The 14143-nt window shown below is 42.7% G+C and overlaps 1 protein-coding gene across 2 annotated transcripts in view; it reads right to left on the bottom strand.

Annotated features, from left to right (window-relative positions):
* Positions 1 to 14143, bottom strand: part of LOC146813736 (uncharacterized) — a 75395-nt gene that overhangs the window by 20981 nt on the left and 40271 nt on the right. Inside the window, exon 2 of one of the 2 annotated variants that reach the window (XM_085610228.1) lies at positions 8309 to 10784. In XM_085610228.1, the coding sequence (XP_085466354.1) occupies positions 8309 to 10172 (1864 nt within the window). In that variant the 5' untranslated portion in view covers positions 10173 to 10784. Of the gene's footprint in view, positions 1 to 7043; positions 10785 to 14143 lie in introns of those variants that run through there. The other variant, XM_085610227.1, reaches the window with a different exon arrangement.

Raw genomic sequence — 14143 nt, 5'->3', positions numbered from 1 at the left:
AATAATAATAATAATAAGCGTTTATTAACAGAAAAGTGGTTGGCATAACGCGAGAAGAGACAGTGTGGGAATTTAAAATTCCCTGGCTTGCGAGGAGTCTCCAGCCGGAATATGGCAGAACGCTGACAACGTACATGCAGAGTGGCTTTTGGTGCGTCCTTGCACCAAAACGTCCTTGCAGGAATTTTCGCATTTTATGACATGACAGCAGCAGCTACAGCAAGCCCTTCACGTGACCACAAGAAACAGTAAGTGGCGCAAGAGTAATTTAAACTTGTGTGACGCGGCCCTTTTAAATAAAGATGAGCTGTCTTAACTGTAAAATTGGCCAACTCCCACGATGTCGCCTCGCAGCTGGTTTAAAGAGTCAAACAAACATTCATCACACACTGTAAAAACGGGGCACCACTTTAGGAAAAACCAACCACATTGTAGTGAATCCAAAATTGAAGCAACGTACTCAAAGTTAGCCGGGCAATAAGAGAGCTCCTGGTTTTGCAAGGGCAAAGGGACAGAGGGGCTGGACCAAACCAAATAGCCTCTCAAACTAGCACACAGAATGAGGACCAACAGCAGCCGGTTCTTGTGCTATACAACTTCTAAAACACTAACCTCTTGACACGCAGAAGTAACTATACGGTGAAACAGGCAGTCCAAAATGGGTAATCTAGATGAGACCACCACATCTCCTCAGAGATTGAAGCACCGTAGAGGCCAGTCCAAGCATGAAAAAAGACACATAAATGCAGATAGAATTGGCTAGCCCTGTGTTGCTTGACCTGTAGTGCCTGAAGAAGAAATCAGGTGATTGAACTCCTCCTTTCAAATGCACCTCCGTCCATTTTGACAAGAACGTGCAGCAACAAGACAAGTTGAAAAGAAAACCCAAGTAAAACTTACAAATGAGCACAGCACGCTTGGACTAGGGCTGTCAGATGACGAGGACACTGGTGGGGCTGCTGTGCATTGTGCTTCATTTTAACTGGTTTCTTGTTAACATATATGTTCTGACAGAAACGTCTTGCTATCTTCTTGTCGTCTTTGTTATACTGAAGAACATCTTGGTTTCTCGCTTATGGTTTTCTGTGGATACCTCATGGTTGTGACTGTCCCTTTTGGAGTTAGTTTCATCTTTGGGTCCTCTGTTGATTTACAGGTCCCAGAGATCCGCATGTATCGCGTAGGTAGTCACCAACTCGTCGCCAAATAATTATAGTAACGAGGTCCAAGCAGGTTGATGTAATTCAGGATGATTTATTGTAGTAGATTACAAGATATGTAGATCAGCCCCACCAGGAGCAGCCAGAATGCTGCTCAGCCCACCCTCAACTGTGACTTCTCCTCACAGGCTCCCAACATTCCTAAGCGCATCATCACTGCAACATTCCACTGGCTGAGTAGATGGTGAAAATGGAATAACATTACCTTGAACAGGATACTACACATTTGCTTATATTTCGACTTCGTAGGTACACTATCACAACACCCTGAACCTTTAGTACAAGGGATAAAGTTCACTGCGCAAATATTTTTGAGTGTCCTGAAGGCGACATAGGGCCCGATAACGATGGTGGGCAGACCCTATTGGGGACTGGGACCACCCCACATGCAGTCGGCAGTCCCACAGTAGGCACTTTGATGAGATCACAACTACAGCGGTTACTATGCCTATACTTTAAATTGCGGCGGGTGCTGCTGGCAACAGCACCCGCCGCAATGCAAAAAAGGGACACGGTACACATCCCTGCATTACGTGGCAGGCACCATGCAGTGCCTGCCACATGGTGCAGGGATATGTAGGGGGCACCATAGATTCCCCTCCCCCCCCCAGTTCACGAGTCTGGGGGCCCCAAATGTCCCTTTCCACCATGAAAGGACTGGCAGAAAGGCACATCGTAATGCCTATTTGCATTGCCTGGCAGGCCCTGCCTCCATTGTAGGCATTACTCTGCCTCCCCCGCACCGGTGGGCTACAGGAGCCCGTCAGATAAGTGGCGGTCTGTCTTGCCAACCACCACCAAACTGCCCGCCATCCTAATGAGGCGGGCCAAAAACATGCCTAGGATGGCAGTGAGACCGAAACCGAGACCGCCATCCTAATCAGCCCCATAGTTATCATAAGATGAAAAATAACGACAGGCTGACTGGGGTCTCAGCAAGGTAGCATGGATGCGGTTTATTATACACACACAAGCATTTCCATGTTCAAATCAAAAGAGAACGCGGTCACTGCAAGGTTGCTGCACGCTGGAATTCCAGCCCAGCTGATTACCGTTTTCCTTCTGTGACCAGGAATGTCCAACTTGTGACCAAGACGTGGACCTAAGCACACTTACCCACAGGTAATGGAGAGATAGATCATTTAGTAAGGGATTTTAGCAGATCACCCGCCCTAGGCAACAAGGTTAGGGGGCACATAGGAGATCACTATACACAGTACTTATATGCCCACATATATACACTGCCCTTGCACTACAGTGGAATTTTTAATCTTTTTCACTATTCTTATAATGCTAATCACGCTATCTTGTTTCTTTCTGTAGATAATTGCAGTGCACATAATCTATATAAGAATCACAATGCTTCAATAAATATTGAAACACGTAGTGTATTTCTTGCATCTCTCTTTGGGTATGCCAGAGCAACTGAACAAAAAGGTTCTAGATCGGTTACCACGATTCCTTGGGGGGTTGGGGGGGAGGGGTAGTCAGGGTTGTCATGTTCTGAGGTTGCACAATCCATTTGTTACCTCGCTAGGTTTAGGGGTTTATATGGTGCACTATGAGCTTGCATGCCTATAGGCCAACATATCCTGAGGGTGTACACAGAATCAGTCTGGTACAATACCAATATTTAAGTTGTCCAACAATTGCACAGTTCCTACTGAAACAGTAGAAGCTTGAGACACGGCGCCACCCTTAGTAGCTTGGGTTCTTTATTAATGGATCGCCTGAGTAGTTCTCTTTTGTATACCCAAAGACCTCTACTCATCCATTAACCAGAGATATCCATAGTGGTAGGGACTATACTCCTCAGCAGAGTAGGAAACCCCCTATGTATAGGCTGTTCAAGATTGAACCTTTCAAAGGAGTATCCTATTCTGATACCCTCTCTGAATTCCACTTATTCTTCTAGCTTAACTTATAGTGGAGAACTGCAAACATGTGGTTACTAAAAAACTGCTACTACAGGGTCTCGCACTTATGGGTGGGGATGTTACCTTCATGGTTGAGGCTCACAAAGCTTTTGGGACCGAGATATTCTATTCAGGGGTTACATTCCAAGCAGCAGACAACACAAAGGTGTTTCACACTTACACTGCGCCTAAAGTTCCAAATAACTAAACAGCTTACGAAGAATTAGAAATACCATTAACATACCAAGAACCTCAAAATTGGCTTGAAGGAGCCCTACCACACACAACAAATGAAGTCGCCTTAGCAATGAGGAAGCAACATGGCCAGTCTTAGCCGGTTACACACCACATCCTGATGTCGATAATATGACAGCACAAATATGTAGATTGTACAACAGTCCAGTAACAATACATAGATGTTTGATAGTTTGTTGAGCGAACATTAACAATAAATCCAGCGAGGGCTGCTCAATCACAATTCGCTACAACAGGCATCAACCAACAAACGATAAATGCAGTCATGGGTAAGGTTCCCATCAGATAGGAGAAAATTCAGTTCTGGACTGCATAAAAACAAACCCGCTTGAAGAAGTGTTTCCCCATACGAGACCCCAGGAAATACAAAGTATTCTAAAAATATGCTTGCTCGTATTCTAACAATATGCTTGCTCTCTTTGGGTATGCGAGAGTGACTGAGCAAAAAGGTTCTAGCTATGTTACCACTATTCCTTGGGGAGCCAGGTTTGTCATGTTCAGAGGCTGCACAATCCATTTGTTACCTTCTTTGGTTTAAGAGTAAGTTAGTAGTACTACAGGCAAGCATATCCTGAGTGCGTGCACAGAATCAGTCTGGTATAATACCAAGGTTTATGTTGTCCAACAAACGCACAGGTCCTACTGAGAAAGTAGAAACTATGACACGCCAACAGAGGTTATCTGGTCGTCCCAGATTAAGACAATGTCACAAGTTCAGGCCTACTGTGATGGAGAGTGGGCCAGCTACAGGAACCCACTTGGGCCTGCTGAACACAGTACATTAAATCCTGTCTCGGTCTGCGTTGATTCACAGGGTGTTCGCAGCAGTTCCGAGGAAGACCACAGAGGGTAGAGCACCTAAGGCACACTTCCAAGGTTCCAGGACTGGGCTGGTACCACTTGGCAGGGCATACTCAGAGATGGCAGAGTTCGGAAGGTTGGTTAAAAGTCTTGTTTAAGACTTCAGAAAACAAGAGGTCAGTTAGCAGGCCTTTAGAGTCACTCAGGGGTCTGGGTTGTAGAGATGCATGTTTAGTTCTTCTCACTCCCAGGCAAGAGGGCAGCGGGCACAGGTCAGCAAAGCAGGAATCCAGCAGGGTGGCCTTTCTTTCAGCCGCACAGCAGCCCTTCTTCCTGGTAGAGTAACCATAAGTTCAGAAGTGCACTGAAGTGGTGGTGTCGGAGGTACAGTATTTATACTTTGGTGCCCTGGTTCTAGAAGGTTGGAGAAGCTTCTAGACAGCGACTTTGAATTGCAGGAAACCCCATTCCTCCCCTGGCTTCAATCAATACAGTGTCATTAGGGCTGTTGTATGGAGGCAGGGCACAGTCTAGTCAGGTGCAAGTGGGGCTATGCTTAGCTCCACCCCTCCCCATCAAGCCAGTTAATGGCCCATCAAGTCACACCTAAGCTCCCATTGTATGTGGAGGTCTAGATGGAATGCACAAGGCCCAGCTGTTACCCACCCGAGACATGTATTCAGAAACAGACAGAAGGCACAGAACGGTTAAGTAAAAAAATGCCAACTGTTTAAAGGGGCATTTTCAGGCTTGCAATTTAAAACCCAACTTTACCTTAGGTTGTGATTTTAAATTGCAAGTCCAGAGACGCCAACCTCGAAATATCTATTTTCCCAATTCAGAATTACACTTATAACTTGCAATAAGGTAATACCAATGTTAATCTATAGGAGTGAGTGTCCTTGCAGTACCGAAAAACAATTTTGATAGTTTTTTTACTACCTGGTCATGTAAAACTTAAAAGTAGCACTGGTTAGCAGTGGTAAAGTGCCCAGAACCCTAAAGCCAACAAAAACTAATTCAGCACAAAGGGAAGAAGGAAGGGAAGAAGGAATGCAAAATGTTTGGAGGAGACCCTGCAGAAAGAGTTATTTCACTGAACTCAGTTGGATCCCTCTGTCTACACTGTACTGAGTCACTGAACCGACTCACGGGGAACCTTCTCTTCATCTGGGGAACCTTCTCCTTATCTACAGACCCCATCTGTGCAAAACCTAACCTTCATTTGCTCACAGATGCATCCCAGTAGGCAGATAGTACCACCATGGCCAACAAAGTGGTGTTGCCCATTCCACTCCTTGGGTCCAACTTCTGTCCCCATCCGAGGGAAAACTCTGCCCACAAGGACAACAACCAAGAAAGTCCACTGACCGTGGTCAGTGTCAACACCCAGGCCATCCAGGGGGTCTTCGGACTCTGTGGGCTCTCAGAGTGAAGGGGGGCTGTAGCCCCAGGTGACTTGCACCCTTCTTCCACTCTTCCTCCCACCAGTTTAGGGATGGTAGCCCGACACTGGTTATTCAAGTAGGGTTGGGTAAGCCTACGGGTAGTCTGTACCCTTCAGCTGAACATGTGCCTGGCAAGTTGGGACTTCTAGGGGAGTACCCCTACCCCCGAGGGAAACACACTGTGTAGTGCAAGAAACTGCCTGGTCCAGGTTTCCAGCCCTCTGCCCATTGAGTTCCCCCCCTAGCCAGAAGGGGCCTCACAGGGTCAGTCTTAGGGGTCATCTGATCTCACAGCTGGCAACACCGCACCTACCGGTCCACCCACTGTGGACTGCTTCCACCTCTTTCCCCTCCATCTGGGCCTCTGTACCATCCGCTATGAAACTGTACCCCCAGAAACCAGAAATGGGAGGGCGCCTGGGGCAACCGCCACACTCCGCTCCCCTAACCCAGTGGAGAGCTCCCATCAGTGGATGTCTCGCCATTCAGACCAGGTTCCACTGCTTGTGCTCTCTCTGGGAATAATCAAACGTATGGAGCTAGAAATAAGGCACCCTGTGCCTCCGCCAAACCCCACCTCTACTCTCCTCTCACTCTTGGAAGGGACGACATGGGACACCCCTTTCATCCCCTATTATACCAAGACCTGTCTAGATCACTGTGACCCTCCCCCTCACTGATGGGAAAACCAGAGACACTGTCCTTTAAATAACTCCCCAAAGCCATCCCAGACACTCTGGAACTCACCCAGGTCTGCCTCCTTTGCAAGCTCCCTGGGGTCAGTCAGAGAACTTACAATCCACCGGGTGTTGCTGTAGCTCTGGAAAATAGTGAATGACCATCAATAGAAAATGGGGTGCCTGAAAATAACAGTGCGCTACTGTGCCATGCTTCGGTAGTATATTCAAGAATATGTACCTCACCCTGCCACACTCTGACCTGCAACAGGTTAAGTGATCATAGGAGCCAGTTAAGTAACTACATTTCCTTCATTGTAGTAACAAAGTGACAAAGCATTATATTAAGTGGGATGCTAAACGTTTTGCAATATGGCATTGAGAAAGGCAGAAATCACTTAAACGTGTTTACCAAAATAAATGGAAGTTTTTTTAACCGAAGAGTGCGTGAAATCCCTGGTGAGGGAACTTGTTGGTGTGGTGTATGTGTATGTATGTGTATGTACACATATACACACACACCCCAACTGCCCATACTCTGCCGCAGATGTTCGTTTTCCCTAAATTCGTTAAAAATCACTAGTATCAACACCAAGGTTTTTCAGAAGCCTGGTTATCATAGTGAACAGATGCCACAGGTCAGCACCCCACTCTGAAAATTATTCTTGCTGCAGTGCAGTTCATAAACTGCCAATTTTATGGACAGTTAAATATCTTCGGACAGGGACCAAAATATATATCGAAGGGAGTGGTAAAGGTCATTACATTTACTTTTAGAAAGGAATGCAGAAATAAAAAATGTAGAGAGTCTATTTTGGCAATTCACAGCACTTTGGAAGCACGTCTAGCACATCAAAAGGATCATCCCTGCCTCATGTCTGCTAAAGCTAGGTGGGTCGCGAAAGTTTATCATCATAAGAAATGTGTCTGGTTCTAAGACATTTGGGAAGCATTGATTACAGATACCATCCATTAACAATATTCAATTTACTCTCCTGTGCCAGCATATGGTTTAATAGAATAAATGTGTAATTTGCAAAGAGTGTTAAGAGAATTCCACTTTATGAATACTGGTACTGGCATCTAGGAGCAAGAAGGTGGTTTTTGTTGGACAGAGTCAGTTGCATAGTTGGACTGTAACCTCCCTAACAAAAATCCTTTAATGGATGCTCTATAAAATATTGAGCCATGTTATTTCTTGCACTTTAAGCTAGTAGAGGTTTCAGCAATATTTCAGTAAATTGGCACATTTTGATAGTCCAATTATACATCTTATTGTGCTGTTATGGGAAACGGACTATTAGAATAGCCAAGATGTGAACTAGCCAGGAAAACCATCACAATGTGCCTCTTGAGTGGCCCAGTATTGGGATATTTATTCCAAATGCAGAGCTTAGCTAAGAAACAAGGTGGATTTTCCCACACTCTTCTACTGATCAGTTTTTCTATCAATTAAGATCAACTCCATTTCTGCTCCATTTAAACGGAACAAACTTCGGATTCTTCTGAAACCCCATCAAGCTGTTCAGAGAAGTAAACGTTTGAACTTCCATCAGCACATAATCGTCATCTACTCAGAACTGAAATCACTGGTTACACCACCTGATCTTACTTAGTAAAAGATCTCAGAGATGTGTTAAAAAGATAAGTGGAAAGCTAGATCCGCAAGGAACCCTGCATTCTATACTTGAGGCATCAGAGTCACATGTTAATCATAACACGGAAAAAACAGTTTTCTAGAAATTATGAAAACCATCAAAGTACAAACATTCTTATCCCTGCAATGTTTAGAAGGAGAATACGTCTGGTGTGGTGGACCACAGAATCAAAAGTAGCAAAAAGATGTATTCAGTACATTTATTGGATTTTCAGAGTCTGTTCTCTGGCATTGTATGCCATCTCATATTCAATGGAGTACATATATGGTTTTTCCTCTGAGGGGATTTTCTGATCTAGCATTAGCTCTCCTTTTGCCTTTAAAGTTCTCTTACATTTATGTAATTTCCCAATGTGTCTTCTCCGATGTCGTATCAGCTCTCCTTTAGACATGAAAGCCTTGACGCACTTTTTACACTTATACGGTTTTTCACCATTGTGAATTCTCTGATGTCGTGTTAGTTCTCCATTTCTTATAAATCCCCTGTTGCATTCAGTACATTCATATGGTCTTTCACCAGTGTGTGATCTATTATGCACCACTAGATTTTCTTTTTTTATATACGCTTTGTCGCATTCAGTACATTTAAATGGTCTTTCACCAGTATGGATTCTCCGATGTAGCATTAGCCATTGTTTTGTCCTGAAAGCCTTGTCACATTCAGTACATTTATATGGCCTTTCACCAGTATGGGTTGTACGATGTCGTATCAGATGTCCTTTCGTTACAAAAGCCTTGTGACATTCTATACACTTATGTGGTTTTTCACCAGTGTGAATTCTCTGATGTAGCATTAGCACTGGTTTTAACTTGAAAGCCCTATCACATTCCGAACATTTGTAGGGTCTTTCCTCAGAGTGAATGCTCTTATGTAACATTAGAACTCCTTTTGTCCTGAATGCCTTGTCACATTCAGTACATGTATATGGTTTATCGCCAGAATGAGTTCTCCGATGTACACTTTGTTCTCTTTTTGTCCTAAAAGCCTTGACACATTCAGTACATTTATGTGGTTTTTCACCAGTGTGTGTTCTCTGATGCAGAAGTAGATATCTCTTTGTTTTGAAATCCTTTGAGCATTCAGTACAATAATATGGTCTTTTTTCAAAGTGGACACTCTCATGTAGTGTTAGATCTTTATTGGTCTTAAAAGCCTTGTCACATTGTGTGCACTTAAATGGTTTTTCACCAGTGTGAGTCATATGATGGGCTGTTAGTGATGCTTTTTGTGTGAAAGCCTTGTCACATTCAGTACATTTATATGGTTTTTCCCCAGAGTGGATTCTCCGATGGCGTATTAGATCTCCTTTTACTTTACAGGTTTTGTCACATTCAGTACATTTATATGGTTGTTCACTACTGTGGGTTCTCTGATGTAGCATTATCCGTTCCTTTGTCCTAAAAGTCTTTTCACATTCTGTACATTTGTATGGCCTTTCCTCGGAGTGGGTGCTCCGATGTCTTATTAGTACTGCTTTTGACTTGAAAGCCTTTCCACATTCTATACATTGATATGGTTTTTCATCAGTATGGGTTATCTGATGTTGTATTATATCTCTTTTTGTTTTGAAAGCCTTATCACATTCAATACATTTATATGGTTTTTCCCCAGAGTGTGTTCTCTGATGGCGTATTAGGTCTCCTTTCGCTTTGAAGCCCTTGCCACATTCAATGCATTTAAATGGTGGTTCAATACTGTGGGTTCTCCGATGTACCGTTATCTGTTTCTCCGTTCTAAAAGCTTTGTCACATTCGGTACAGTTGTATGGCCTTTCCCCCGTATGAATACTCCTATGTTTTACTAGTACTGGTTTTGATTTAAAAGCCTTTTTACAATCTATACATTTATATGGCCTTTCAACAGTATGTGTTATCTGATGTTGTATTATCTGTACTTTAGTTCTGAAAGCCTTACCACATTCAGTACATTTATATGGTCGTTCATCCGTATGGGTTTTCAGATGTCGTCTTAACTGGCGCTTTGTGATAAAAGCCTTGAAACATTCAGTACATATATGAGGTTTTTCATCAGTGCGATATCGCTGAAGTACTGCTAGATGTTGTTTTGTTTTGAAATCCTTATCACATTCAGCAGATAAATATGGCGCTTCCGAAGTATGTCTTACCTGGTGTTGTATTAAAAGCTTCTCTGTGATGAAAGCCTGATCGCAATCATTACATCTATAAAGTGTATCCATAATGTGCACTTTCCCGTTTTCAAACAGATCTAATTGAATTGTTTGCACAATAATAGCATTTGTAGGTTTCTGCTATGCACAATTCTTCTGATCACTCAGTGGGAAATCCGTATAAATAGGTACATGACAGCCTGCATGTTTAAGTAGTCTTTCTGAGGAGTGATATCACGTGGCTGAGTTTTCTGATATAGCGACAGTGAAGGCATTTTAATCAGGGTTGATTATGAAGTCACAAGACTTGATGCTCTCGGATGTAACTCTCCAGTTGATTCAGTTTACTTAAGACATGGTCATCCATTGGGTATATTCATATTGCCCTTCCATGTGAGCTTATGTTGTGCACATGACTCTTTGCGTTCTAACCTATTTTCACATCAGTAACACTGATGGACCTTACTCCATAGGTGAATATAAAGGTTTCCTTTTTCCTGGTACTAGTTTCATCAAGTAACGTTCCGATTGTCCAATACGCAAAAAAACTTTTTTTGTTTAGAAGAAAGTTAGCTGGCATGCGAAGATGTTGCTCTGGACAGTTATTTCATAGCTGGTTTGTATGTCAAAACGATTTTCAAAAGACAATCATGTATTCCTTACTTCTTGTATGTCAAGCACCTGGTTAGATGGAAAAAGTACCCAAAATTAGAATTCCATTCGCATAAACGTATATGCCTTAAAGCTTAATTCCAAAATACATTAAACAAAAATAGAACAGACTGAGTGTGAAGTGGAGATAAACAAAACCTTGAAAACATTTTAATTGCCTAAGGAATATAAGTAATATGGCATTATCAATTTGTGTTCGTACATCTTTCCCGTGCAATGATTTGAAGAAAGAATGAATTTGGATTCCACACTAGTAAGCAGAGAAACTATGTAAATCATGATTTTCTTTTATACATTTACTATACACTGTTCCCAGTGTGAAGAAAGGTCCAGGAATCCCGTTCCTGGATGGTGTTGCCCAATTTGATTGAAATTAATGGAGCAGATTAACTCAAGGCACTGGACCTTACCAGCCACATATTTTAATAGTGCAGAAAGAAATGAGCATGTACTCCTTTGTGGATATATAATTTTCATATGGTCAAGAAATAGTCCCAGTGGGTTTTGTTTGGATATATATTTATTCTCATTTAGAAAAAGCTTTCTACTTACATATTCATTTATCCAGAGTGATATGGAATTACATTGTAGGTATTGCGACAATACCTACAAAGTGTATATGCTTATTTCTTTCATTTACTATACACTCCCTCAGTATGAGAAGAGAAAGGAAATCTGACACTGCAAAGCTTAAAAAAAGAAAATACAAAAAAGTAACCTTGAGCAGTTCTGCCTCGCACCTGGTACAGACAGACAGACACGTGCTACCTGTAAACCTGTATGTATCAACAAAAAGAGGCGGTTTTCTTAAATGTTGGGGCATGAATACCTTGTGAGGGAGAAGTTTTGGGTCAAAATAATATCCCAATCTATAGCACACACTCAGGGTGCAATGTAGGTAATCCATCCTCGATCACAACTATCATAGGTAATGCAAAAGACTTATGTGAACATCCTGGTGATTGGATAGCTTCTTAATTGTTAACACTCCCTCTACAAATCCCCGAAAAGCGATTCCAGAATGGCAAGAAGTAAAATACCCTGGATTTTAGTAGATTGTTCAATGCCACATAGATCATTTTTACCAAGCAGCTGACACATTTAATGTATTACCCCATTTAGAACCTGCACCAACTGGTGCTTCCATTCAATGAAAAAGGCCTTTGTGGGAAATATGATTCATTTTCACAAGAGAACTTTCATCCCTGTAACGATTCCATGTCTACATGGTCACCTCTATACCACATTCAGCAAACTACTGGAAGTAAGATATTTCTTCTTTTGGTATTTTGGCCCCCTTGCCAGAATTCATGCAGGATTAAAACAAGTTTTTCTTCTTGTGGAGTTGTACTTCTGGTCAGGTTTTAAATAGCTGTAAATTAGGTGCGAACGCACCACTTGCCTCTTGAAACCCCAAAATAAAATCAATTAGCGGCGCAAACGTAAATATGTTTTATATTTTGGTAGTTAACTTTCTCTGCTAAAACTTCAAAGGAATTATTCAAGATCTATTGAGAGAGGACAACTGTTGCTGTGGCTATGGCATTTGGCTGCTTAAACATTCAGCAACTCTATTTTTATTTTTTGTCAGATTACCGACCTAAGGAAAAAAATTATCTCCGAGTCAATGTCAACTCACAATATTAGGATGATAAACAGAATGCCCAATGTAAAATGTTTCATTCTTTTTCTTAAGTTTCCACTAGTGAACTGGTTGAAAGTTTCGAGGTTAAACCCTTTGACTTCCAATCAGAACATAATTCCAGGTAAACTGTCAAAACACAATAGCTGTCTTTTTTTGCGGAAGATATTGCAATTATAGCGATTGCATCTCTTCAAAGGGAGTTCTCCATAAATGAGGTAAACAACCTATCGTTACTCCTCTTATAAAAGAAAGTGTGGATATTGATACATTAGATATTAGTAGCTACTTCAGGGGCAAGATGGGGGCCCCGACTCAGCGGTTGTGAGCACCTCATCAAAACTACCCTGCAGAGGATGCTAGACATCTTCAAGTTAACCCCTAATAGAGAATGCAATAAACTGCCTGCCGGCCGTGTATTTTTACAGGAGATTATGGCCCAGCGACGATCGGTATAGTCGGTCGTCAGCGAGGCTTCTGACCATGGTACGCTGTGTGCAGTGGATGCTGCTGGATCTCCGACGCCGTTGTCTGTGTGTCCTGAGCCGACTGAAGACCATGCCGCCTAAGCCCGCGAGGGGAGGGAAACCTCGCGGCAGTGCGCAGGTAGCACAGAAAGTAGCACAAGTAGCTGCAGGGGCTGAGACGGCAGTGAGGAAATCAGCTCCTAAGAAGCATGCTATCAGTCCACGGGGACCCATGTTAATTGGGCAGAGGGCAAAAAAAAACAAAAATGCCTTAACGAAGATGCCGATTAAGGCAACTCCATGTGGCGATTTAGAGAGAGTCGAATACCCCCACTGGCTGAAGTACGAACGGCAGATGGTAAGAGGAACATTGATGAGACAATGGGGCAGGATTGAATATGTATGTGGGGGAAAAATAAGGAAGAAAACAACCAATAATGGCAGATAAAAGAGGGCAAAATCAATTTGATAAGTTACGTATTTGCTCTATAAATATTTGTGGTTAAAAAACAGGCACCAAAGAGCCAGAGCAGCCCTGGTCTTAAGGATATTGAGGGCCAATATAATCTGCATCCAAGAGAGACATATGCGATTTGGAAAGAAAGAACTGCTAAAAGAGTGTGACCGCTGGGGAAGTGGGGGGGAAGGAGGGAGGGGGGGGGGGGGGGGAGAGAAGCTTGCGATTCTTGCAAAATACTATCTCTCAGTCACACCCCGCCAAATTGTAGATAATCAAAGACTTTGGGTAATCGTAGAATGAGAGTAGGTGGGATACGTTTTACATAGGCTCAATTTGATGGAGCTAACTTGGAGGAGGCAAACATTTTAATGAGTTGAATATAGAGCTGGCCACATGCCTACTCCATTGATGGCTTGTGGGGATCTTAATATTCACTTAAGTGTGAACTATACGCATTTTAAAGAACTGGCATATCGGGTCGAAAACCGAAGGTGTATAGGGCTTTGGCACGATTGGCTGAAGATCATGATTTGGTAGATCTATGGGATAAGCATATGGCCCCAACCAGAGCTTTACATTTTATTCCCATCCGCAAAAGATGATACGGCTAGATTATTTTTTTTTTTTTTTTTTATGACGGCTAGCGAAGCCAGCACAATGACAATTGAGATTTCTCCCTATGTCATATCTGATCATAATCCATTAACCCTCACGAAACCCGTAGGGCACATAGGTAGACAAAGGGGGGTACATACCTTCAATAGGAAGCTTCTGGCAAATTCATTATGTGTAGAGCATA

The sequence above is a fragment of the Triturus cristatus genome, chromosome 6 (genome assembly GCF_964204655.1).
Source record: "Triturus cristatus chromosome 6, aTriCri1.1, whole genome shotgun sequence".
Classification (NCBI taxonomy): domain Eukaryota; kingdom Metazoa; phylum Chordata; class Amphibia; order Caudata; family Salamandridae; genus Triturus; species Triturus cristatus.
The sequence above is the reverse complement of the archived record's forward strand: the minus strand, read 5'-3'. Positions and strand labels throughout refer to the sequence as shown.